This window comes from Xiphophorus couchianus, chromosome 4 (assembly GCF_001444195.1).
Source record: "Xiphophorus couchianus chromosome 4, X_couchianus-1.0, whole genome shotgun sequence".
Taxonomy (NCBI): Eukaryota; Metazoa; Chordata; class Actinopteri; order Cyprinodontiformes; family Poeciliidae; genus Xiphophorus; species Xiphophorus couchianus.
In genome coordinates, this window is record NC_040231.1 from 14,400,768 (window position 1) to 14,425,969 (window position 25,202).

Genomic DNA, 25,202 nt, shown 5'->3' on the forward strand with positions numbered 1-25,202 from the left:
CAATCTTGCAGTCCAATTCTTATTGGACAGATAAATTCACTTTCCATTTGAAGTTTACCAAAAAAATGTATTTTGTTTAACCCCTACGTTTTGCACTACCGTCTTTGTTAGAGCACATTTAAATGATACTTTGACACAATTTACAAATTGCTAAACGTTAGTTGGTTTAAATTGGACTTTGTTTTGGTTCATAAGTAATATTTTTCTAACACAATATTAGTAGCCTAATGGCTTTTATTTTTTGAGAAACATGTTGGGTTATACCATAACCATCAATATTAGAAAATATAATTACTTTGTTTCATGAATCATTTTGAATACGATTAAATACATTTACCTTAATTATATAAATACACTACCTTTATTTATTTACTTGTTTATTCAAACATGGTCACATAGTTTTTTTGGGGGGGACATCTGGAGTCGATTTTTCGGATTAAAATTTCCCTGCTGTGTGTTTGTGTGTGTATGTGTTTCTGTGTGCAGTGCAACACAATCCATCCCTAAAAGAAGTTTCATGTAGCCCGCTAGGTGCAGCCATGTGTCCCTGCCTCAAACACCGAAGACTTCTTGTAAACTAACAAACTAACGTGACGGGAAATGAAGGAAAAATAAATCACGTAGAGAGAGGAGACACTTTATCTAGGACACAGGACAGCCTGGCGTCGGGTTTGTTTTCCCTCTGCGGACCGTACACCGCTTTTCCCGGGGTCCGGTGGGTACGACCCGGGGCTGCTACGATGTGCTCCCGCTGCTTCACGAAGCTCCTGTGTGGAAGTGAACCTTTCACCGGATGATGGACAGGAACTACCCGAGCTCCAGCTTCGCGGACGCGCTGGCTGTACCACCACAGACCGTAGCTTCATGGGCCTATGAGCGCGGCTCAGTCGCTATCAAACCAAGGTAGGAGTTGAAGGAGAGGGCGGGTCACCTTCCGAAGGAAATATCGGTGATGGAGGGCCTAGTGTTTGCTTTTGGAGAGAAGTACAGAGGTTATTTTGCTTAGGGGGGGACACTGAAATATGTGGATATATTTCGCGACATAAACACAGCTGTAGAGTCTAACTTGTTGGGATTTTTGAGCCGTATGTTGATATGTAACCCCTCGCTAATTTACGTTAGCAAAACAGTCCCCTATCACGTCCGTGGACTGCAGGTAGTTAGAGAATAAAGTGTTTTTGTATCTGTATTATGAGCTGACCAGGTGTGTGTATTACTTTCATTGTATTAATGTATTTTCTCCACTCGTGGTTAATAGTTGAAACCAAAGCAAATTGGACTGTTAGCAGCCAGAGCTAGTTACTGTATGACAGTTGTGGAAAGTGTTTCGTGTCGCTCTGTGTAGATTCATGCCATGGTTTTTGCTGCTTATTCATTGAGAATAAGTTAGTGAAACACTGAAGGGTCTTCTCACCAAACTTGGCGATTAATGGCTTATTTGTTCATTTTGTAGTGCTTTTTTTCTAAGTAAATTTGTTTTTCTAAATATATCAGGCTTGTTTCTTTTAAAAACGATCCAAGTATCATTGGTTTTTGGCTCCCACTATTTAAACACCCAAGGAAGCCAGGTATATGATTTAGTTATCTACTTTATAGAATTCTGGGTTCTTTGAAGTCAGCTTATCAGCAAACAGCTGCAGGATTTCTGGCACTTTGTATTTGTTAAAGGAATCAGTAAAAAGCCAGAATAACCTTAGTTAGGATCTTTCCATTCACAGATGTTTACCTTCTGGCTGAAGGTCAGTACTTTAAATCTGGTTGACTAGTTGATTTAATTATATTTGAGAATAAAGGACTGTTTCTGTTGACTAACTGATGCAAATTTGTTTTACTTTTTTATTTGTGTAGCACATTTTGAAGCAAATTTGTAGAGTAATTTTTGCAAAAGCAAAAAAGACAAACAAAGGGTGATATTTTTAGAAAGAAACCCAATAGACAAGAACTCAGATCAATCAGGTTCTTTCTCTTGGCAAACGGATAAAATCCTTTTGAAATTAGTACTTCCCACTGTTTGGAAACCTGCAGCAGACTTTGTCATTGGCTGCCAAACACACCAATAATGTCATATCTTGCAGCTATAATTAGGCCCGTCACAATAACAAATGTTGCTGGACAATAAATTATGCCAGAAGTTATTGCAATAACTGATAATATTGTTGTTTTAGACCATATTCAAGTAATATAATGATAGTGGCATAATAACGCAAGGACACATTCTCAGAGATAAATGAACATTAAATTCTATATTTAACACTGTAACTGGAAGACATTTAAAATCTCCAAAATAAATAAGCAAGACAACAGAAACAACAAATAAAATTAATTTTGAAGTCTCTGAGACAAAATAAACTAGTTGAGACCAATAATGCACAAGACACAAGACTTTTGTCATCCAACTTTTGGTAGAAAGAGAGAGACAAGAAAAACAATAAATCATGCAAATTTGCAAATCATGCAAATCATGCTCAATAATTTCCATTTATGGAAATTATTGAGCTCATTTTAATTTATCATGTGATTAATTGATTTATTGCTTAGTGCGCCAGGCTTAGCTATAATAAGGATATTCAGTAACTAGTTTTAATTATTTGTCGACAGAGGCAAGTTGTGGATAAATTGTTTAACCCAGTTTGAAGAAAGCAAAGACGTCTGCATGTTTTCCTAAAATCTCAGTATTTTTGCAATGGGGCTCATCTTTATTCTGAAACTTATTTGAGAGTAAATAGAGAAACAGTAATTTATCTGATATAGGTGTAGACAGATATCTGCTACTCTTTACCAGTTGTGACCAAAGTCAGCCTTCAGAGGCTTGTGTCCTACATTAATTAGGTGATTCTAAACATACCTTAGTTAGAGAAATGTGTCATTAGCAGTCTATGGCAAAACGTGACAGCAGGCTAAAGAGATAATTTGGTCATTTGAATCGGTGTTAGTGCATGGACGTATTCAGAACATCGACCCTTGAGGGCCGGAGTTGGGCATCCCTGTCTTGTGACGTGACCAAGAAATTATCTATGTTACTGAAGTCTTGAGACGGAGCCAGAAATAAAACTTCAGCACTAAATTATCCAGACCTATTACGCTCCTGACTTAAAACTTTCCTAAAAATTCATTTTTAGAAGGTGGCCAATGGAAATTTTGAATTCTCTGTCTGCTCAGCCTTCACAGGGTGGATCTGTGTTGCTTCTGAAAAATAAAAGCAATTGGAAAAATTAACTTTTTGTTTGTTTTGTGCACACAGTCCCAATTATGTTGCACCAAACCTCGATGGGGAGCTTCTCCAACAGCAAAGCTACACTACAACGCAGCAGCTCCCCACTTACACTACAGCACACATCCCAGCAGCTGCACGTGAGTTTTAGATGCTGCAAGTTTTGTTCATAAGTGGGACCAGTCAGCTAAATGGCTAACAGTATCGAAGGCCTCAATCTTTGAGGATGATTTTAATTTAAATTAAATTTTTCTTCATTTTGATTGGTAGGCACACTTGAGTCAAGTGGTAATAATCCTGCGACCTCAATCATGAGCTTCCTGTCAGCCATGGAGTCAAGAAGTCTTCAGACTGGTCCTGTTAGTGCCTCTTTGCTTCCTCCTTTTAGACCACCATCTTGGACTACTGGTAAGAACACAGAAAATTGAGTTTGTGTATAAACAAACCTAATCTGCTTGATGATTTTAGAAGTTGTTCTTTTTTGTAAGCTCACAAATTATGCACAATGTGTCCCTTTGCTTTATGCATGCTGGGCTTATTACAAACTTTGATTTCTTCTTTGTAGGTGCCAACTCTTCCACCACAGAGCTGTATCTAACTGGTGCTCTGCCTTCCACAGCCAGTTTCCCCTCTCCTGCTGCTCTGTCCTCCTTTCAGCACACAGGTGCCTACCCACCCAGGAGCTATGCTGCCAACACATCCCTTACACTTCCAGATTCTGCCTTCAGCACTTCCACCAATGGGCTGTTTCCTCACCATGACCCACTGCTTAATCTTAAACCCAGCCAAGCTGTGATTCCCACTGCCCTGACCTTCAATCACCTCTCTACACCCTCTCTGGGCTCAGCTCTGCCTGTGCAGTCCTCCACTTACCGCTCAGCCCAGGAGTCAGCCCCCCACCTACTACAGCCCCAGTTTGGTCTTCTTCCTTCTGCTCTGCCCGCCACTCATGGTGCCTCACAGTCCTATGGGGCCACAATTTTCTCTGGCTCTATTGAAAGAGCTCTTCAGCGTGAATGTAGTGTAATAAAGCACCACCAGAGGCCTTCAAGTAGCCACATGCCCTCAGAGCACATGCCCAATTCAGAGGATTCCCTGCAGGGGTATTTTGGCTCTGGCAGTGAAACGGATATGTCTTACCAGCAGGACTCGTCTCGTCACACACCAGTGTCCTGCAGTCCGTCTTCAAGAACAGACTCCACTCAAGGAGTCAATGGGTCTCCACAATCTAAAAGCGACTGTGGAACACAACCGTACTCATCCACTTCTTTGCTGAAAAATAAAGACACTTCTTCCCGACTGAATTCACATTCTGCTGGAGATGAAGAGAATCACACTCAGAACTTGAGAACAAGGTCTCCGGAGCGTTATTCTTCTCCTACTGAGAAGCAGAACTCTGTCATTGCTAATCAACAAGCGGTCCAGCTGTCTGGCCTAATGTCAGATAGTTTATCTCAAAATTACATAGCTCCACAAACACAGTCACAGACCTCCCATTCCCCCTCAGAGAAACTCTCCTCACTTTACAGTACTTTGGCATCCCACTCGAGTCACTGTGACAACGTGGCTCCCGTTAGCCAAGCTCTTATTTATACAACCACTCCTGGGCTGAACCAAGAGCAGATCCAGTACGGAGACCAGGTTCAGAGATTCTGTCAAGAAAATTTCTCAGACAGCTTCTCCAGTGCCCACTCTCAGGGGGCCCCAAATCTGACGTTTACCTCTCAGTCGCAGGAGCAAGCTTCAGCAACACATTCTCAAAGTTACAACATGGGACAATCCCTCAATACTGTGTTCCAATCCACATGTGTGCAAAGTCTTCCTACGTCTAATTCTTTGGTGGATTATACCCACATGCAGGACTCAGTGGCAGGTACAGCGCATACCAGTGTGTCCCACCAACAGACACAGCCTCACAGTGTTTTATCCGTATCTTTGCCTACATACTCTTCACCTGCTCAACCCATACAGAATGACATAAGATCCTCCATGCAAGAAACAGATCCAACATATGCCAAACAAAAGCTTGAAGAACTTCCATCCCAGGATATCGAGGCTCTACAGCAGGTGTCCATGGTCTCTGTTGCTGATAATAGCATGGCTTCTCACAACAATGTCATCTACGTGGTTTCAAAAATGGATGATCACAAACCACAGAGTGTTATACGAAGCAATTCTCGCTCTGACGAACAATTCTTGGGACTTGGCCACGCAAATTCGGCACAGGCAAAGGATGAACATGTAGGTTGCATGACCCAGCAGCAGGTTTGTTTAGGCAGTCATGATGGTCATGAAGTTGCTAACTCAGAGGGTTCAAATACCTCTGTTTCATCACATGGACCTCTCAGTTCAGAGCATCTTAACCAACAACTCAGATCTCCTGAACCACACCAACAAAATCAGCAAACCCACTCTCAGTCCCAGGGTCAAATTCCAGCTACCCGCTCTCAGTTTATGTCAGTCCCCAGCTCTCAGGTGCTTCTTGAGCCCAACCAGATGATTCTGGTCCAGCAACCTCTTGTCCACCAAAGCCAGAACTCTTCAAAGCTAGCATCAATGCAGGGTGTCCAACCAGCCCAGTGTTTGAGTCCAGTTCACGTACAGTACCTCCAGATGGATCGAGGCCTGCTTTGCACAAATGTCTCTAATGAAAACCAGAGTCAGCAGACTGTGGTCATGTCTGAACCAAGTTCAGAATGCTCTTCCTCTAAACACCATTACAGCCAGACAGCAAGTCAGCAGCCAAATGATGGCAAGAACCAGTTTGCTCTTAATTCTATTTGCTTTCCAGACTCTATGCTCCTGGCAGATGAAAGAAATATTTTGTCAAATGTTGATGACATCTTGGCTGCCACTGTGGCGGCTTGTGGTGTCACACCTCAAGATTTTGTCAAAGCTGCATCGTCCGCTGAGGCTGAAATGACTGCAAGGGCAAGTCCCGTTGATTCCAAAGGTCAGCTCCTGACTGTGGATATAAGCCAGATGTCGCCCAGTTTTTCCTCATCACAACATCCTGCCATCACCAACACTCACTGCCAAACTATCAGCATGACTCTAAATGGTGCTCAGATGGCTACAGACAGCCAAGATCAGGCTGCTCGCCACAACAGCAACATTAATCTTGTCATGAATGGAGATGGAATGACCTCTGAGAGTGGCTACCACTCAGCCAGACAGGTGTTCAACTCTCCAGGTGTCCACAATGGAGTTCAAGAGACTACAAAATGTGCAGAAACACAAGGATGTCCGGGTAGTGATGACTCGCCAAAAAAGAAAGCACGCTCCAAGTCCTTAACCAAACCGGGGAGTTCTGAGGACAGTGAGGGACTGACTAGACCGGCTAAGCGCAGTGGACAAACTAAGCGTCAAAACTCACGGGGCAGTGATGCCACTCCTCCGTCTGCCTCAAGTAGCACACAGGACAGTTGTCCTCAGCATGAAAGGATCAGGCAGAAGATCCGTGAAGTAGAAGAGAAGCAGCCAGAGGTCAAAACCGGATTCCTTGGCTCCTTCCTAGACTTTATCAAATCTGGCCCCAAACAGCAGTACTCCCCAAGCTCTACAAGAAGTAGCAGTCGTCCAAGAAAACCATCCTCCTCTTCCAAACCGTGCACTTTGCCTCCTTTGCCACCCAAAGTGCCCACTCTTCCTGGACCGTTGCTTCCCCAGAAGAATCCAGGTTTGAGCTCCCAGCAGAAACGCCTGGAAGAGGATCTACACAAGAACCTGGAGACGTTGCCATCGTTCAGCTCAGACGAAGAGGAGAGTACTGGGAAGAATCAAGCTCTGAGGAACAGCATCAGCTCAGCTCTCTCAGCTCTGGATGAGACTTCAGATCAGAAAACGACTATGGGTAATGGCATCCTACCTAAACTTGACTATCCAGCTTATATTGAAATCTTTCATGCTGTTTTTGCTGTAATGGAAAATTGTTTTTTTATCACAGACAGGAAAAGCTTTGCACAAATTTGCTAAACTCTTGATTGACTAATTAATTCAAAAATAAGTTAACTCCTCCTCATTATTATTATTATTATTATACCTTTCTGTTCCCTCTTCAGATAACCAAATTCAGGTTACAGTGATGAAGCCTGTCCAGCTTCCCACCATGCCTCTCACAATCACCCAGATTTACCTGCCACCGGTATCTGCCCCTGCTGTGGTGACCCCTGCGCCAACCACAGTCTCAGGAGAGAAGGAGTTTATGACCAAAGAGAAATCAAAAGAGACTGCGTCAGGCGAGTTAGCTGTGCAGCTTATGAGCGTGGCCCTGGAGGGGCTGACTGACGATGAGCCGTCTGACAGCGGGGGAGAAGGGATGTATCGAGAGAGAGACGAGTTTGTCATCAGGAATGAGGACATTGAAACCTTTAAGGTATTTGAAGTTCAACAGTGAGAATCAGAGTTGTGCTTCTGCTCCTTTAGTATTACAAACTATGCATGTGACTCCTGCCTGCCTCTCTGTTTAATAACTCTCATCAGAGATCTGGCATCCAAAAAACTGGTCTCCACAAACTTAAGAGGCATCCAGACACCATGCTGGACCTTTGACCAGTCCGGTGCTGACTAAACACCAGCTATATCTGGTGGAATTTATAGAATCATAAACAGAGAATATTTAAGAAAATGTATTACATTCACCTTCTCCCAGTTAATGTATAAACTGCAAAGATTTGTTGTGTTATAGCACATTAGATCACAGCATTGACACACCCCTGATAGCACAGAATAGTTTAGATTATGTGGAAAAAAATTAGGTCATATGATTTCAAAATTTGTTCCACTCTTTTTGTGACAAATATCCAGTATAATTCAACAGAAAAACTTAACAAATCTGCTATGGAGAAAAAAATTAAAAGTTACACTAACAAGATTGCGTAAGTGTGTTTAAGCTTCATCTTTTATTGTTGTTTGGTGTGAGTCTATCAGCCACCCACATTTTGGCTAGTCTACCTTGTTAAAGTTCTTTTAGTCATCATGGCTTCAGCTAAGTGTTTGTACATCAAAAGCTTATCTAAGGTTAATGAGATTCAATTAATTACATGTCATAATTTAATTTACTGTGAAGTCTTGAAGTCCCTCTTCTTTTACATCTTTTGCACGACTTCAGGCCACAATGAGGGCAGGAGTGGAGCCTCCAGCTATTTGGAAGGTCCAGAAAGCACTGCTGCAGAAATTTGTGCCTGAGCTGAAAGATGGGAAGAGAGTGTTTTCTGCCACAAACAGTGTGAGTTAAATCTGTCTCTGGATGCACGAGGATTCGAATACTCTGTCTCCTCTCAACATGTGACCTTTTTTCCTTGGCACTGCAGTACCTTGGATACTTTGGTGATGCAAAGACGATGTATAAGAGAGTGTATGTGAAATTTCTGGAAACGGTTAACAAAAGGGAGTACGTGAGAGTTTGTAGTCGGAAACCACGCAGCAAGCCTATGAGTTCGCTAAAGTAAGTTGATAAATCTAATATCATACATTTGTTAGAGTGACTTTTCAGTTGTGTAACTTCTCTCTTTCTTTCTCTCTCTCTGTCTGTCTCACAGGGCTATTCAGATGAAAGCTTTGCTGGGCCTGACAGATCCACCTTCAGCAGCTCCCCAGAACCATAAGCCCCGCCCCAAACAAGTGAAGCCACGGGCAGAACCGCCGCCCAAGAAGAGGAAGAAATGGAAGGAGGAGTTTTCACCCACCCTCTCAGGATCATCTGCAGAAGAAGGTACTGAGGAGGATTTGAGAAAATACTTTTGTTTTACAGAAATATTTGGATTTCTCATTTAACTTTTACTTGAATCTGTATTCGTCTATTTCTCTTTGCTGTTTCCTGAATTGTTCTGTCTCTGTTACACTTCAGAGTTAAACCCTCCAGTTGCTTCAAGGCTCCTCAACACACGTACTACGAAAGAGACTTTCAAAAGCTTTGTTGAGCTTCTTATTAGTGTTGCTTTGGATGAAGATGTGATGGCAGCACTGGAGAGGGCAAATGGTTTGTGATCTACATTTCCTATGTCATCTGACTACTCTGTGTTGGGGTTTAGAGCATTGTTCATGTTTTTTACAACAGATGAGTTGCTTCTGCCGCATATGAAGAAAGTAGATGGGATAATCACTGATATCAGGAAACGCTTGCTTAACAAACTGCACATAGGGCAGGTCTTAAAGGTGAGTTTTTCTATTAACCTTACACATCTGCCTTAGTGAACAAAGCTAAAAGGCACATATACAAACCTGTTTTGTCTTTTTAACTTGGCTGAGTTATTTTTTTATTGTTGTTTTCCAGACAGCTCTAGACAGCTTCCCGGAGATCTCAGTGGTGACTGAGCTGAAGAAGGATGGGGAAACCCCAGCCTTTAAGGTACGTCTCAGTGGGAGGGCTTACAACAAGAAGACGATGAAGTCCTACAAGTTGCCAAACAAAGTGCCTCAGGTATGTTCATCCTTTATCAGAATGTTTTATTACGTGATTTGTCCAGGAGAGGGCGCAGCATCATCAGTTGTCCTTCTGCATTCCTGTCCTCCAACCCTTCTTCATAATAAGACGCTTTTGACATCTCAGGTGTAAGAGTGGTGTACTAATACTATTGCTTGTGCACCTTTTGTTCTTCCACTCAATTTTCCATTAATATGCATATAAATAACAGTGTGAGTTTTGTTTTTGCCGTCAACATTTTGGTTTAACCTTGTTATGGAAGGTGTTAACGCTTTGCCCAAAAGATGGTGCAGGCTAAATAGTAACATTTGTGTATTAAGAGCCCTTTTCCTATTGTTGGTTTATGATATTCTTAATTTCTAAAAATATCAATGTTTCATTAGCAGCAAGCCAAAGTTATCAAAATTTAAGGAAATTATTGAAATGTGACACTGTAAATGTAAGGAACCTCAATGAGTTTCAGTTTTAAACAGATTTTTTAAAAATGTATATGTATTTGATAACTGCTTTTAATAACATTGTAATCATCCAGGAGGTTCTAAGTTTTGAGTTGTGAATTTGTTGCTGTTCTAGATTATTTAATACAGAAGCCAATATTTTCCTATTTTTGCTCTGTATTGTTCTCCTTACATCATCTTTTCCCCTTCTAGGAGTATACAGTGGAGCAGCAGAAAACCCAGTGGTTCTCTCTGTACCACTCTTTGCAGCATTACAAATACCACACATACCTCATGTGTAAGGACGAGGTGAGGAATCGCCCACAGTTTCTGCTGGTTGCTAAATTTGTTTATTATTATGCGATTTTGATCTAACCGATACAAATTGATCTGGAGACATTTCCTGCATGCTGCTCCTCAGAGTCTGTTTGTGTCTGTCGTCTAGATTGCATCGCTGCGGGTGCGGGCTGGCAACCTGGGACAGGAAGAGATCGTCCAAAAGTGCCTGGAGAACGGAGCCTGGGTGGACGGGCTCTTTGATCGCTTTGGAGAGCTAATCAGTCAAGTGCAGCAGGTCTGCAGATGATTTAGCCTTGGCAGTCTTGACTTAAAAAGAAGTACAAGGGGAAGCTACTGCAAAGTTCGTCGTTTAAACTCAAATGGATGCCTTGAAGTCACAGCAGCAGAGATTGAGTGTGGAGTGGATTCCCCTCTAGCCACAGAGATGTCAGGAGCTATAACTTGATCAACAAAAGACTTTGTTTCGGGAGGCACTTCGGAACAATTCCACGTAGTGCGACTCCTTTTCTTTGTATGTTTTTATAGTTTTAAAAGCCATGTTTTTATGAGCCTTTTTTTTATAGGTTTCTATTGGCTTTTCTACGCTCCTTTATTTTGGGCTAAATGCCATGTGATAACCCTTAATTGTGTTCTAGATAGAAAACAATTGATAGAGGAAGTAGAGTGGGACAAATAAAAGGCAGAAATCTGATTAAGTACCATTTTAACAAGCCTTCATCAATCATTTAAGTAGGCTTACATACAGAGTTGATATATTGTACAAAATTGAGTATATATAAAGTATTACTGTAGTTCATACTGTTAGATAAACATCCATTGTTTAATGGAGTGCCAACTTCTCCATGTCCAATGTACATTTTGTGGAAAGAAAAGCGAGAGGTGAGACCTGCAGCCGTTCTCTTGTGGAGCTGAGCGACTGCAAATGATGCGTGTCTAACTTTAATGCATCGGACGCCTTTTCCCCTCCTGAGATGCGTTTTCATGGAACCAGCACCAGCTACTGGTTTCCTCTAACAGAAATACCTTGAATTACCTTGAATTATTTCAAGGTAAAATGAAATAACTGGTAGTTGTCTTTATATTGTTTTATATACAAAGCCCACATTTTATGACAAATATATATTTTTCACAGATGCAATTGTTATTCTTAGGAGACATTGGTTTTTTTTCATTGTCTTTTTTACATTTCTCCTCACAAATGAATGTGAGGCAGAAATGTTGCTATCACTAATTCTCGTTGCTTGCAGATGCAGTTTATAAATAAAATGGCACATATGCTAAATGTGTTTTGGTGTGTTTCGCACTGGGCTTACTTCTTAAAGTCTAGGGAAAATGTTATATTTGTTACCAGATTACATAACGGAGTACAGCATCTTTCATACAAGGTAAAGATGTGTTAACATATTGAGGTTAATTAATCTCTCACTACAGTAGCATATTTCCATGTTGAACTGTCTAGAAAAAAATCTGCGTTTGATTTTTTTATTTTTTTTTTATTGTCCTTCCAAAATATTTATGCAAAATCTTTGTCATTCATAACAACCCTTGTACAATAAATGGAACCTAATCATTTTGTAATTCATACTACACCGTTTCTGTTGACAAGAGTGTCTAATAACTTCAATCCTTGACATGTTTGTTTTTCTGGGCTTTAAAAGTTTCTCTTAGTCCCTCTGTAAGATAGAAAGGACAACAAGCCATTTAAGTAAGGCAGAGGTCTGTTTTTTTACCTTTACCGGTTGCCACTCATATACTACTATATAGTAGTATAAGTGCTGATTCAAATCAGCGCTGATAAAAATACTGGCATCCCTGAAGGCAATTTAGAGTAAACAGTTAAACGAATGTGGATGGTTTTAGATTGTGAGAGGAGGAATCACTCATACACAAGAACACACAAACTCCATGGAGGAAGATGAAACTGGCAGCTTCTCATTGTCACCGTCATGTTGCACCATGATCAGGTCAGAGGAAAATAATGAAAACAAATCAATGAATCTCAATTTTAGGAAACTGTGACGTCTTGGTGTCGCAAAGTCTTCGTAACAGCTGCTTGTTTGGAGATGATGCCAGTAAAACTTTTTGTTTTCTTTTCTGTAGTCTCTAGGTACTTTTAGAGTGGTTCACTTGAACTCTGGGGAACCAGAAAATGGGTCCTCATTGTGTTTTTCATATGGTGATGATTCAAATTATGACTAAATCAATATAGAAATGTGAAAACAGGCTCATCTTTCTCCTGATTCTTTGCAGTACAAAGCTAAAAAAAATCCTATGAACTAAAGAGGACGACACATTTGACCGGGGCGCCGACTCTGGACAATCTAGCAACATCGTGCAAAGAGGAATGCTCAGAAATCCAAATCAGTGCTGATAAAAGTGTGAAATGGAATAGGATAAAGAGCATTCTACTAACGAAAGAGCGTCTCTAAAGTTGTTGCAGGTGATTTGTAAAAATAAACTATTTTTATAATCTGGGGTTTTTCTCCACAGGAAACGCAGCGTGTCAGTAAATATCTTGTGTTTTATATATATGAATTTATCAGATGATTAAAAGTAAAAACACAAGATTAGACTGCCTTAACAATTGAACAGCAATGAAGTGGTTTTAATTCACATGCAGTAATAAAACTGTCATTCCTCTGTGTCAGCAGGAATATACTAGAAAATTTACACACCACTGATCCTCTTTTGGGAGTGAGAACTCTTGGAAATGGAGATTCTAAGTATAGTCCACTGTGGTGTAAACAATTTCATTAGAACTGTTTTACCCAGAAAATCGTAGTGAGTTGTACTTTTTTTTTGCAAACGCTTTGGCACTTGGTTTAAAAAACTGTCAGCAATACATTATTCTTGTTTTGCCTTTGTAGCTCAGTCCACAGGGGTCAGTTAAAGTTAAACTTTACCAAATTGTTGAGTGTTTTCATGCAAATGTTGGCTTACATTCTTCAATGGGGCACAGCAAGGAGAGAAAGCAACAGCGACGCTCGCCCACCAAACTCTCATAACCCAACAGCGACCGGCTGGCGGACCAAAAGGGTCTCGGGGCTGTTGAATAAAATGTGACAGAGAAGCAACAATGCAGGGGGAAAAAATTACTGGCGATCCACAAAACACAAAAGTGCTTCTGTGGTGCAGTTACAGCACTGTCCTCTGTCCTTTAGAGCCGGACAGTGGAATGGGGGTGGAGGATAGTCCAGTTAGGCATGCACTTTGGATTCCAGCCGGGGCACAACTGGAACGGATGGACTCTAAGAGTCTGCTCTCCAGATGAAAATCATATGAATTGCTAATGCCTTGTATCATTCCATATGTGGGAGTCAGACTGAGGGGACCTTCAGGCTGTGTGACGATGTGAGGAGGGCACAGAAACACGATTGCTCTCTGTTGCATTGGACTGAAACACATTCTTGGCTTTTAAAATTTCTCTTCATGAGACATTATCTGCTGAGTGATGATGTAGTTTTATGTTTCATCATGTGTGGAAACGCACTGAAAGTTTTACTTCTTCGTAAAACATTCTTTGCTATGCAAGACTTAGACCTGTAGTTACATTGTTATTACATGTCCTTAAACATCAGATTGGTTTCAACAAATCAGATTCTGCTGATAGCTTCAACATAATATTGTCATAAGGTACACACACACACACACACATATATATATATATATATATACAGTATATATATATATATACTCTTTTGATCATGAAGAGAAATTAAATGTTGGAAAATAATTTTATTAAAAGATATCGTAGATGGTGATGGCTGTGGGCAGGAAAGGTCTCCTGTAGCTGTCTGTATTACCACGAATTTGAAGAAGCCTCTGACTGAAGACACCCCTTCAACGTTTCCACATTTCAACACCTTACAAGCACAACATAGCTGAGTTTTTCCACAATGAAACATGGTCTTGAGTCTTGACAGTGTCATGATGTTGGAGTTTCTGGGAATATGGACGGATTATTAGAGGCTTCAAAAGACTGTGGCCTGTTGTTCACCTTGCAACAGGTCAAAGATTTGTTGACTTACAGGGAGCACTACAATAAAATGGCTCCTATGAAAGCATTTTTATCTGTTAGAAAGGTCCAGTCAAAGTCCAGATATAAGTGCATTCAAAAAGTTGTGACAAGACTTAAAGACTCTTGTCACAACAAATGCTTTTCATTCGTTCCAAATGAGTTAGATTTATTGTCCTGCGAATGGGCAAAACCAAAATGACAGTCTGAATGTGTAATTACTTTTTAAGGCCTTGCACTTTGCATTTGAATGCCACCTTCTGAGAACATTCCCCAGGATATTCGTCATCATCTTCGTTTCATGCAGAATTTCATGACTAATAAGCAGGAGAAACAAAAGGAAGGATGCAAAGCCTCCCAGGCACATCGAACGCAGCAGGTGGAGACGCTTTGTGTCAAGTTTACAAAACACCAGCATATCACGCAGCAGCACATTCGGATGAGGAGCCGGCAAACCAGTTCAACCCTCTGCTTGAGATTCCCGGCACTGACTGGGTTACATTTCCTCCAGTATGTGTAAACAATAGAAATATGCAGCAACAGAGGCATCCTACTTGCTCTGTAAAGCAACAGAGCATATGCAGGTTTTATAGAACTTTACTCTTTACACATCGAGTTAGATGTTTACAACTAACCATTAACAGTTTTTATCTTTACGAGTGTCTATATTTCCTCTACTGGCTTTGACAATATCTCTGATGTATTCTGTTGTTCCCTTTGTTTCCATGAGAAAATATGAGAGCTTCTCGCTCCCATAAAATAATGTTTCCGTTTTTCCTGTTCTCATTCTAGATAAAATCACAGCAACACATTAATTAGAAAAATTCTTCACTTATAACACATTTGAAATGCAATTTGCGTGATTAGATGCCAGCAGTTTGATCCTCTTCAAAGAGGTAAAAGATTACAAAAAATGGTATAATAGTATTATTAAATCACCCTTTAATTGGTAACACACCTTAAAGTGTTGTGGATAACACTGTAAGGGTTGAAAACAGTACCTTCCTCCCTATCTAGGAGACACAAAGACATGTTACCAAGGTCAATATGCGCTACAGGGTCAACTGTGACAAAAAAATCAGCACAACTGTTGAGGAGAAAACATTGCCGCGGCCCCCATGTTTACAAAAAACAGTGAAGAAGACAAAACATACGGACACAATATACAATTTGACTTTTCGTAAAACTAATAAAATATTTAGTGGAAAATAAAAATGATAAATAATCCAACAACTAAATAAAAGTATGTCTCATTTATGACAATTAGAATATTTAAAAACCTAATACCAGAAACCTGGTTAATGTTTTTACAGCAGAGTTTTGAAGCAGTTTCAATTGGGATTTTTTTTTGTTTTGTTTTTTTAACTAGAGAAAAGAGCATCACAACAATCCAGTACAACTACATTGTTGGCATTAGCTTAGAAAAACCATGTCTGACATTATGCAAATATTTTTCTGATGAATAAATCCAGTTTTTTTATTTAAAGTGCCTCTTGACCCTGAAGCCAGTCCTCAAAATGACTCCTGTTCATTTACCCAAGCGTCAGGCTTTACTTTCTCTCTGAGTTTCAGAATCCGTCATTGGGATGGAATTATAATCCAGCTTGCGTTTTCAGGACAGGCAGCAATATGAAGCTGTTAATCATAGGAATGATTAATAAATTGTCAATTCACTGACAAGGCACGAAGGCAGGCGTATTAAAATCCAACATGTTCAACATGATCATGGAATGAAAGACGGCTCAATGTTTATTCTTCTGTGAAAATGCCTAAAGGATTGTGATCTAACCAGTTTGTCGCTGTTGAATGCCTCACCCTTTACAACTCATTCCCCCCTGATAAGAGCTTCAGTCTCCCTGAGGAACACCGTCCTTACAGCTCCATCTTACTGCTGCGTCTAAGGATTTTCAGGCAATGAAATAAATCCAGATCTTGAGTTTTCTCAGCCCATGTCACCTGAAACATAGAGGGCATCAACACATAGCATTGTCACCTGAGACATCTTCAGTCACCTGCTCCAAACCTCTGTGACGCACATACAGTACATGTAGTTGCTTTGGCTGAAGGAGGAAAGAAAAAAAAATTCCAACATGTCTTGTGTCCATTTTGTGTTTTACAGTTTGAATCTGAAACTGCTTGACTGTGTTTGTTTGTTTATTTATTTTTTTACCTTTGATGGATCCACTGGTCAGGACCTTCTTATTTAAAGGTGTAACCTGGTCAAATGTGTTCCCATAATTGGAGGTGTGACTTTGTGAAAAGCTATGAAAAATCCGACTGGATTTTTTTTCTTCTTGTATTTCCTCATTAGTGTTATTCTTTTTTAGCACAATAAAGCCTAAATTGTTAGGCTTTATTATTAGGCCTAATAAAGCCTAATAAATAGGCTTCATTAGGCACAATAAAGCCTGTTAGAAGACAGGGGACGTGATTGTAACTCATCTGTAACAAATAAATACAATTCTTCAAGCTGTTGTAGTAGAAATGCCCTCTTTAATTTATTATTATTATTTTTTTACCATAGTTTCAACTCTGACAGAAGTCTCCAAAATGAAGAAACAATCGCAGTAATGCTCCTTTTGTTAGATTTCTGGGAGTCAGTGGGACGGCTCATTGCGGGGTCGGGGAGTGAGAGCGACATAAATAATGCATGATAGAGTTGAGGGAGGGAGGAGCAACAGTTTCGGCGCTGTCTGCTGGCGACTCCGTGCGTCACCTTTTGATTTGGAAAACGCAGGGACATGGTGCGGATGGATGGCTGTCCACACGGCCACAAGAGGACCAGGTAATCGCGATTTATTGATTTTGATTATGAAACATTATTGGGGTTTTTTATTTTATTTTTATTCATTATTTCGTTGGTCTTTTTCTAATGGAACACGGTGACTGATTGTTTAATAAACTGTTGCTGCGTAAAAACGAAGATTTTGTCGAATCATTTTACGCACAGTAATAATCTCAGTCGCTCTTGACTCCTCTCACATAACGTTACTCTGTTTGTAATTAACTTGGACAGATTGCTGGTGACTGAGCAGAATAAACGGATTTATCTCTATAAGCATTTTTTTTTCTTCAGTTTTCAAAAGTTTACATGGGAAAAGTATTTTAGTAAGGCTTTACATCGAATGGAAATATTTAGGTATATTTTTGCGTTTATCTAATAATCAAAACGCCTTTCATAAGTACTCAGTTTTTATAAGTGGTCCGTTTGACATTTGCTCTGTGCGGACTCAGCAGTCTCAGTCTGCGGCGTGTTTGTGTCACAACATGACTACAAAAAGATGATTTAGCATAACACGCCATACAGGATATGAGGGTTTAAATTCATGAGTGCCAATAACCCACCGAGGTTCAAGCTGCGCCCTGAAGGCAGATCGGTTAATCTGACTGGTTTTAACTTGCAGATGGAAGGACGATATTATCTTCCACCGGCTGTGATTTGACTGTGCCACGCTGCGTCTTCATCGGCCGGATTTGTCCCTTTCTTATTCTCCGCTTAGTGTTTAACAGTCGCAATGCATCGAGTTAAAGCAACAGCGAAAAAAAGGTCACCCATGTGGGAACGACGCCGCTCCCTGTGCGATTATTTACCTCCGCTGATGTGTGCAAACACATGGCGCGATGTTGTGCATTGGATGAAAGGTTGGGCCATTTGCCCATCCCAGCGCAGTCTGCTCGGATTTTTCCTGTTTCTTTTTCTTTTTTTTCCACGGACACAGAAAAGAAGTCATAACTGTGAAGAGAAACTGGTTTCGACTGTGCAAACTGAGCTTAGTCTCAAACTGGCGCAAAACAACAACAACAAAAAAAAAAAAACTAGAGGTGACAGAGCTCAGCAGAGTTCCCAGGATTGTTTTGACCAACTTGACCTGCTCCAATGTTTTACTGATAACAACGTGAAAAAGTTTTGCCCTTTCGCATATCTCTTTATGTTTTTGATTATTGTCACACTTAAAAGTTGCAGATAATGAAGTTTATTTTAATATTAATAACCTTGAATGAGTAAAAAAACAAAAAACTTTAAATGACTATATTGATTGCATAAAAAGAAATTCAAACCAAAAAAGAAAATGCATCACCTCTCTATCTTTAATTACTGATTGGCATGACTTACAACACTACAAGAGTGCATCAATAACTGATCCAGCAGGTCACAAAAATAAACTCTTTCACCACAGCGATGTTTAAGGGGCATTTTGTTTTTTGCAATTTTGGTTTTGATCATTTTGAATAGCAGTTTTTTTCCCCTCTTCTTTTAAACACTAGACGCTCACCTCTAAACTGCCTTCTGTATTTTACCAGGTAATGTTTGATGTGAAATCATCTGAAACATTGACAAAAAGCACACATTAATGCTTTTTGCTGTAACAGGGCGATTTTTTCCACTGCACTGTATTTTTTAACAAGCCTTTTCAGGTATTAATAACAACCAGATTTATAACCACGTACTGTAATCTTCAGACCCCCAGCTGGTCTTCCCTTAGAGTCTTTTCTGATTTTCTCCACCATAACCTAGACAGTTCAGTTTGAGTTTCTTTCACTCATCGTAACACCATTCTGTTGGGTTCAGGTTTAGTTTTCTAATGCGAACTGTTGCAAAGTGTCCTCCCTTGAACAGCTGCTGCAGTCCAAAATGTTCTTTCCTAATATGCAAATCCTCAGTCCAGGACCGTTTCTTCTCCCCAGAGGGAGACACAGTTTGACGGAGATTTATCTCATTAATCAGCAGATCACCCACAATCCCCATCCTCTGCACCTTTGATACGGGAACATCTGCTTTTCCTGCTGCGCTGTTCCAGGGGTCTTTCTTCTGTCTTCAAGTTTCACAGATGGGTCTGTAATTGCATTTGTCAGGTTGTGTTATCAAAACACACAGTCTGTCAGAGCCTGATTTATGTCCTCGCCGAACCCCTCACATCCCTCCCTAACATTTGCTCAGCAGGCTTTAAACGCTTCCTGTTGTGAGATGCTAAGATCTCACCGAGGCCTGCCCTGCTTTTTTTTTTCAGATCTGAGTCCCGAGGGATGACACAAGTCGCTTTTCCACCACGGCTCACAAATTACACAATACTGAACATATATCTGAATCGTACAGTATACTGATTGGTGTTCTTGAGGTAGCAGCAACAGGGACACACTCTACTATTTGTTTTTTAAGGTTTTTACCGTGAGGTGAGTGTTTAATCTTGAATTCACTATGATTTCAAGCTCATGTTGACCAAAAAAAAAAGGCTATTACACATTAGTGATATAGACTCTGTTACTTAACTTTCATCCTGATTCTGCACACCCACATGCAGGAACTCAGGGGAAAGGGAGCGTGTAGGGTAGAGACAGAGGAAAACACAGTTCCTGGGTTTTCTGAAAATTTGGCTCAAACAGAGCAGAACAAACTAACTGAGGGATAAAAAGTAGGTCACAAAACAGACTTGACCTCTGGAACGCCGAAGAGAAACTAATTCAGACATTCATTCAATTTTTTTCTATTGTTCAGAGATTTTGCACTGAAGTAACTTCATGTTATTTCATCCTCCCTCTAAGAGTCAGAATGTCTTTTTAATATCTTAAAAAGATCTTAATCAGTGGTCTTTTAGAGTTCTCTCTTTGTTGTTTAGCTGATTTCTTCTGTCATTTTCCATCCAGTTATTTTACTTGAGAGGGCCATCATGTTGTCTAACGTGTCCTTTTTAACATCATTTGACAAATAAAAATCGAAATAGTGCAGCAGGTGGAGGTGGAAATTTGTGGAGATGTTCAAATTAGGGTTAGGTTTTTTAAAAAAAAAGCTTTGAACATTTCACAGAGCTCTGTTCAACCCATCATTTGAAAATTAACAAGCACAGCACAACCGCAAATCTGCCAACGCACGGTCGCCTTACACTGACTGACTGGAACAAGTGCTTTATTCGGGAGCAGTGTAGATAATTCTTACTTTGGAGGAGCTGCAGAGAAACACACATTGGGTGTAAGAATCACTTGTGTAAACATTTTACCAGGAGTAGTTTAGAGTAAATCAACAATAAATTACAAATGGGTGTCTTGTTTTTAAATTCGGTGAAACTTTTTTTGTACGAAGAAGCAGCGTAAGCCTCTGGTAGCTACTTCATCTCATGTCAATGGATTTAACTGTGCTACAGCTGTGATTATTCAACGTGATACGTTTTTAGTTATTTTCCGCCATTTTGTCTAACATAAAAGTTTACTTGTCTCAACTTGCTAGAAATTCAAGGGACTGAGGAAGTTTTGTGGTTGTGTGCGTTTTTATTTAATTTCACACGACAAGCTGCAAAACTTGCAGCACAGAAACATTTTCCAGAGCGTCCAGACTGCTTTCATCTTTCAGCTTTTCACGGCAGGTTTCGCAGCTTATCTTTTTTACATCTCTGGCAGTCCCTTATATTTTCCGTCTTCTTTTGTTTTCCCCATCAGAACAAAGCATGGCTGGGAAGCCTTTTCGGGCCACCTACATCTGGAACAGCATCATTTCCAATCTCCAAGGTCAAGTCGAGGTGAAGCACAGGCGCCACAACCTGAAGTCGTACCATGACTGCTTCCTGGGCTCAGAAGCTGTGGATGTGGTTCTGTCGCACATCACCCTCACCCGCTTCTTTGGCGATGAGGCGGTGCCTCGACACAAGGCCGTCCGTCTCTGTCAGGTCCTCATGGACTCTAAGGTGTTTGAGCCAGTTGGGGGTAAAGTGTTTGGAAAGGAGAAGAAAAGAGACAAGTTCGAGGACAGCAGCGTCAGTTTGTACAGGTTCCTGGGTCCAGTAACCAGCTCCTCCTTAGCTCTGACCAATACCAACTCTCAGTCCACTGGTGCCATCAAGAGTGGCTATGGCTCGCCGAACATGAACATGAGCAGCTGCTCACTAACAAGCGAAAGGTATGGAATCATATTGTAACATCTTATATGTACAAAAAAGAAAAAAAGAAAGCTCAAAAATAGTCCAGGACTCAAGTTTTATTTGTAATATAAAATAAAGAAGCTAAATAAAATGAGTGGTAAACTACAAAATACCAGCAAGGACAAAACACTGCTCAAAGGTGGTACAAAAAAAAAACAAAAAAAACTACAAAAATTTAAAAACACAAAGAAAGAAGATTAATAACACTTTCATGAAATGTCAAAACTCAGTAGGAAAAAAATCTATTAAAAAAACAAAGCAAAATCTGTGGTTGTGAGTAATGAGACATTATGAAACATGCTATAGTTTGGTTTTATCTGGTCTTATCTGTAGGAAGGCAATTGGCAGGAAATTAAGAAAGTAAAATAAACAATGATGGGTGATTTCAACTTACAAAAATATACTTTAAACTATCATCCTGCCTAATGAGTAGTGTGAGATATTCTGCAGTCTCTGCCTCTGGAATGAATGGGCGATAAAACAGATACAGTATTCGTGGAAAAAATCAAGACTTCACGAGACAAAGTTTATTATCCTTTTTATACAAGCAATACATACTTCATTTATTGAAAACCAATTCCTGTAAACCACCATGTGAATGAAAGACAGGTATAAGGAAGCTTTTATTTATTTTTTTGCTGTATTGATTGTGTCTGTTCCTGTAACGAGTTTCTGAATCACGTCCATTGATTGCTCTCTTTATGTGACCTATCAGCCAAGGGGTCCCAAGCTACTCCACCCACTCCCCAGTAAAGAGAGAGAAGCTGCTGGAGGAGGTGCTGGGGAACCTGAACCTCAGCGCCACCATCATCCCCCAGATGAGCCACCTCGGCCTCTCACAGGAGTGTAAGCTTCTGTCCTGACCAACCAGACACCCAAGCGTGTCGTAAAACAAACCAGTCTAAATGTTTTCATCTGTAAACACTGTAAAACTGCTGATTGCTGCTGCTTGTAAAACTGCTGTTTGGCTTTGGCAGGTTTGTATGAAGTGTGGCACCAGCAGGCAGTGTCCAGGCTGCTGCAGCTCATAGAGCTCCCCCTGCTGGAGAGCTTGTTAGAAGGCGAGGTCGCTTCACGATCCTCTCTGCATGGCATGGACAGCGACCCAGACCTGCTGTGTCCAACAAGCTACCTGGACAGAGAAGTTCTGAAAGCTTTCAGTGAAGCACAGTAAGTCCTAACTGTGACTTGTGAAAAGGTCAGCTTTTCATTGTAATTTTCTCGACTTATAGTTATAATCTATGAGCTTCTAAAACTACTTCCCAGATCGAAAGCCTAAAATAATTACCTTTTGATGAGAAATCATGTCAAAATCAGAAGAAATTTATTTTTCCTTATTTTTATCATGAGTCACAACTGAACCTATAACTGGCCTGAAATCCTTCACATCTAAGGCTGTGATTATAGAACAATTACACACAGTGGGATAAGTAGATTAGGAGCCATATGCAAAAACTGCAGTGTCCACAGTTAAACTCTAAGCCATCTGGGCAAGTCGCATCAACTCACTTTTACTCTCTGGCATTTAAATGATGTGTGTTCTGTTTTGTCATTTGTGTTGTTGTTTTTGTGTTGTTGTTTTGTACAGCACTTTGGTGCAGTCTTGTCTGCTGTAAGGTGCTATATAAATAAATTTGACATTGACATTGACATTTACATTTTGTTTCTATGTATGGTTACTTAAATAAGAAAAAAAATTTGTGTACTAAAGTACAAGAAATAAAATCAATGTATAAAACTAATTCCTCCCCTTCCCTCTGCCTCAGGGCTGATGAGTGGATGTCAGTGGCGGTGGACTGTCTGGAGTTTCTGCCTGATGAGCTGGTGGTGGAAGTCAGTCGAGGTTTGGCTGCTTGTGCGGATGACCTTGTTCAGTGCAAGAGGTTGCTTTACCAGGTCCTGGTCAGGCATTACGGACAGACGCAGCGGCCACCTCTGCTTAACAACTATATCTTTGATATCCACTCTGGGATCTCAGAACTACTTGGTAAGCAGTCTTTTTTTTTCAGTTCCTACCTTTCAAAATCATTTTTAATGTTGTGTCAGAGAAGGTGCCTGATGGTCAACTGGCTAAAAGAAGATTTCTATACTACTTACTTCCTTTACAAGAAAAGCATAATCCATAATAATTGTGTGGAAACTAAAGCAGCTCAGTTCAACAGCAGCAGAAATTATTCCCTGTCTGTTTTTGGATCATCATGGATCAATTTCTAGTGTCGAAGCGATGACTATTTTCAGTCAGTTTAAAGTTTATAATTGTTACTGTTGCGTTGCCAGTTAACGGGAAGCTGGAGCTAGCTTTAGAGGCGCTGCAGCTGAGCCTGAGGCTGCAGGACTCCCACAGCCAGGAGGAACTCCGGAGACTCCTGAGATTCATGGCCACTGCAGCCAAACCTCAGGAGGTGAAGCTGCACAAAGAGGTCAGCACTCCTGTTCATCCTGGGTGCCGCTCTGTGTTCGTTTTTGCTCCTCATTAACTCTAAATGCTCTTCCCAGATTGAGAACAGGATGGCGGTAAAGAGGGCTTTCTCCCGCTCCATTGTGTACAGCGGGAGGCTCTCGAAGGGCAAGGTGGACTTGATGGTTCTGTTCATGATGGATAACTACTGTGATATGTTCAAAGTAAGTGCTAACGGTGTGTTTCTTAGAAAGGTAATGTCTTTGGTGTTGAGATAACAAATTGGAGTTGATATAAAGGAGTTCAATTGAACTGAATTGAGTTGAATTTTTCTACCAGATTCCCATCTCCTTGCACAAGATGGTGAGTGAAAGATTGAGGAATATCGTCATGGGGAAGGATCCGGATGTGATAACAGGTTTGCTGGTTTATCTGCTGTTGTAGATTAACAGGAACGACTTGCTCTGCAGTAAATTCATTTCTATTCTCTGCTCCTCCGCTGCAGGCACAACATACTGCTCAAGGGTTAGTGCTAAGGAATATTCAGAAAGTGCACAGAAAGCCACTCAGGAGGAGATCCTTTCTCTACTGAGGACAGTTTATGAGAACCCCAAATTCTCCAGGAAGGAGAAGAGGCGGCTGCTGGGACAGTTTTATAAAGCTCACCCTGAGACTTTTGTTCAGTACTTTGGAACTAAATTGTCTAGTATCAATATGTTGTTGCAGTAATATTTATACAAGTTATATATCAAAGAGTTAAAAAAAAAAAAAACTATGTTCAAATGGAGTTGTGCAGATAGTAACAGATGACTGAGCAAAAATGTAAGCTACAATATTTAATGATCTATTTAACTGTTTTATTTGGTGCAGGTCACTATGGCAAAATGCTCCCTTTGATGTGAAAACCACTGATTCATCCTCTGAAATAGAAAAAAGTTATTTTTTAAGGTCAAATATAGGTCTGATTCAGTCAAAAGCAAACCTGTAGGTTGGCTGTTTCAGTTTTTCTTGTGCAACAGCATCAGATAAAAATGTGAAAATTTGACATTGGAAATTTTAGAAGTCCCTTATTCTGCTGTAGTGACAGTGGAGACATGCTCCTGACTCTGGCTTGTTTTGTTTTCTAAAAAATTAAAACAGATGTTGGAGAGGTTTTTTTTTTAATGGCCACGTTTTAGTGGTCTCTTCAGGGTTGTTTAAATCAGGAAAAAATAACCCTTCTAATTGGCTTACGGGAAATGACTGGAGTGTTTCCTGCTGGTTTGAAACATGTTGTTTGTATTTTATGTCATCTAAGGTAAAATTGAGAAGATTTCATGCATCTTTTGCATCAGCTCTAAGAAGACAATGGCATCTGGTATGGCAGCTATAAACGGATTCAGAGCGGATAATTGTGAAAGACAAAGCAATTCTCTGCATGTAAATTTAAGAAAAATAAACTTGTGAATTTGTTTCTGTGAAATAAGATATGTCTGAGTTTTCTTCCCTTTTTCTAAGTTCATGGTCCTG

At 40.3% G+C, this 25,202-nt stretch overlaps 2 protein-coding genes across 2 annotated transcripts; both read left to right on the top strand.

The window, feature by feature from the left end:
• Positions 1 to 468: 468 nt before the first annotated feature.
• qser1 (glutamine and serine rich 1) lies at positions 469 to 11,954 on the top strand. Its single transcript, XM_028014771.1, has 13 exons — positions 469 to 903; positions 3,242 to 3,351; positions 3,482 to 3,619; positions 3,777 to 7,064; positions 7,273 to 7,586; positions 8,322 to 8,438; positions 8,524 to 8,657; positions 8,752 to 8,924; positions 9,060 to 9,191; positions 9,270 to 9,367; positions 9,486 to 9,632; positions 10,286 to 10,381; positions 10,518 to 11,954. The coding sequence occupies exons 1-13, from the start codon at positions 794 to 796 to the stop codon at positions 10,656 to 10,658; spliced, it is 4,998 nt and encodes a 1,665-aa protein (XP_027870572.1). The 5' UTR covers positions 469 to 793; the 3' UTR covers positions 10,659 to 11,954.
• A 5,119-nt stretch (positions 11,955 to 17,073) lies between these two features.
• depdc7a (DEP domain containing 7, paralog a) lies at positions 17,074 to 25,158 on the top strand. The gene is made up of 9 exons (XM_028016110.1): positions 17,074 to 17,172; positions 20,817 to 21,273; positions 22,011 to 22,141; positions 22,273 to 22,465; positions 23,062 to 23,282; positions 23,573 to 23,715; positions 23,792 to 23,917; positions 24,033 to 24,111; positions 24,199 to 25,158. The coding sequence occupies exons 1-9, from the start codon at positions 17,142 to 17,144 to the stop codon at positions 24,420 to 24,422; spliced, it is 1,605 nt and encodes a 534-aa protein (XP_027871911.1). The 5' UTR covers positions 17,074 to 17,141; the 3' UTR covers positions 24,423 to 25,158.
• Positions 25,159 to 25,202: the final 44 nt, after the last annotated feature.

Coding starts and splice junctions, on each gene's coding strand:
- qser1 (XM_028014771.1), top strand. CDS start 794: ATGATGGACAGGAACTACCCGAGCTCCAGCTTCGCGGACGCGCTGGCT. Junction 904..3,241: donor TCAGTCGCTATCAAACCAAG/GTAGGAGTTGAA, acceptor TTGTGCACACAG/TCCCAATTATGTTGCACCAA. Junction 3,620..3,776: donor ACCACCATCTTGGACTACTG/GTAAGAACACAG, acceptor TCTTCTTTGTAG/GTGCCAACTCTTCCACCACA.
- depdc7a (XM_028016110.1), top strand. CDS start 17,142: ATGGCTGTCCACACGGCCACAAGAGGACCAG. Junction 17,173..20,816: donor CACGGCCACAAGAGGACCAG/GTAATCGCGATT, acceptor TTTCCCCATCAG/AACAAAGCATGGCTGGGAAG. Junction 23,716..23,791: donor AGGTGAAGCTGCACAAAGAG/GTCAGCACTCCT, acceptor TGCTCTTCCCAG/ATTGAGAACAGGATGGCGGT.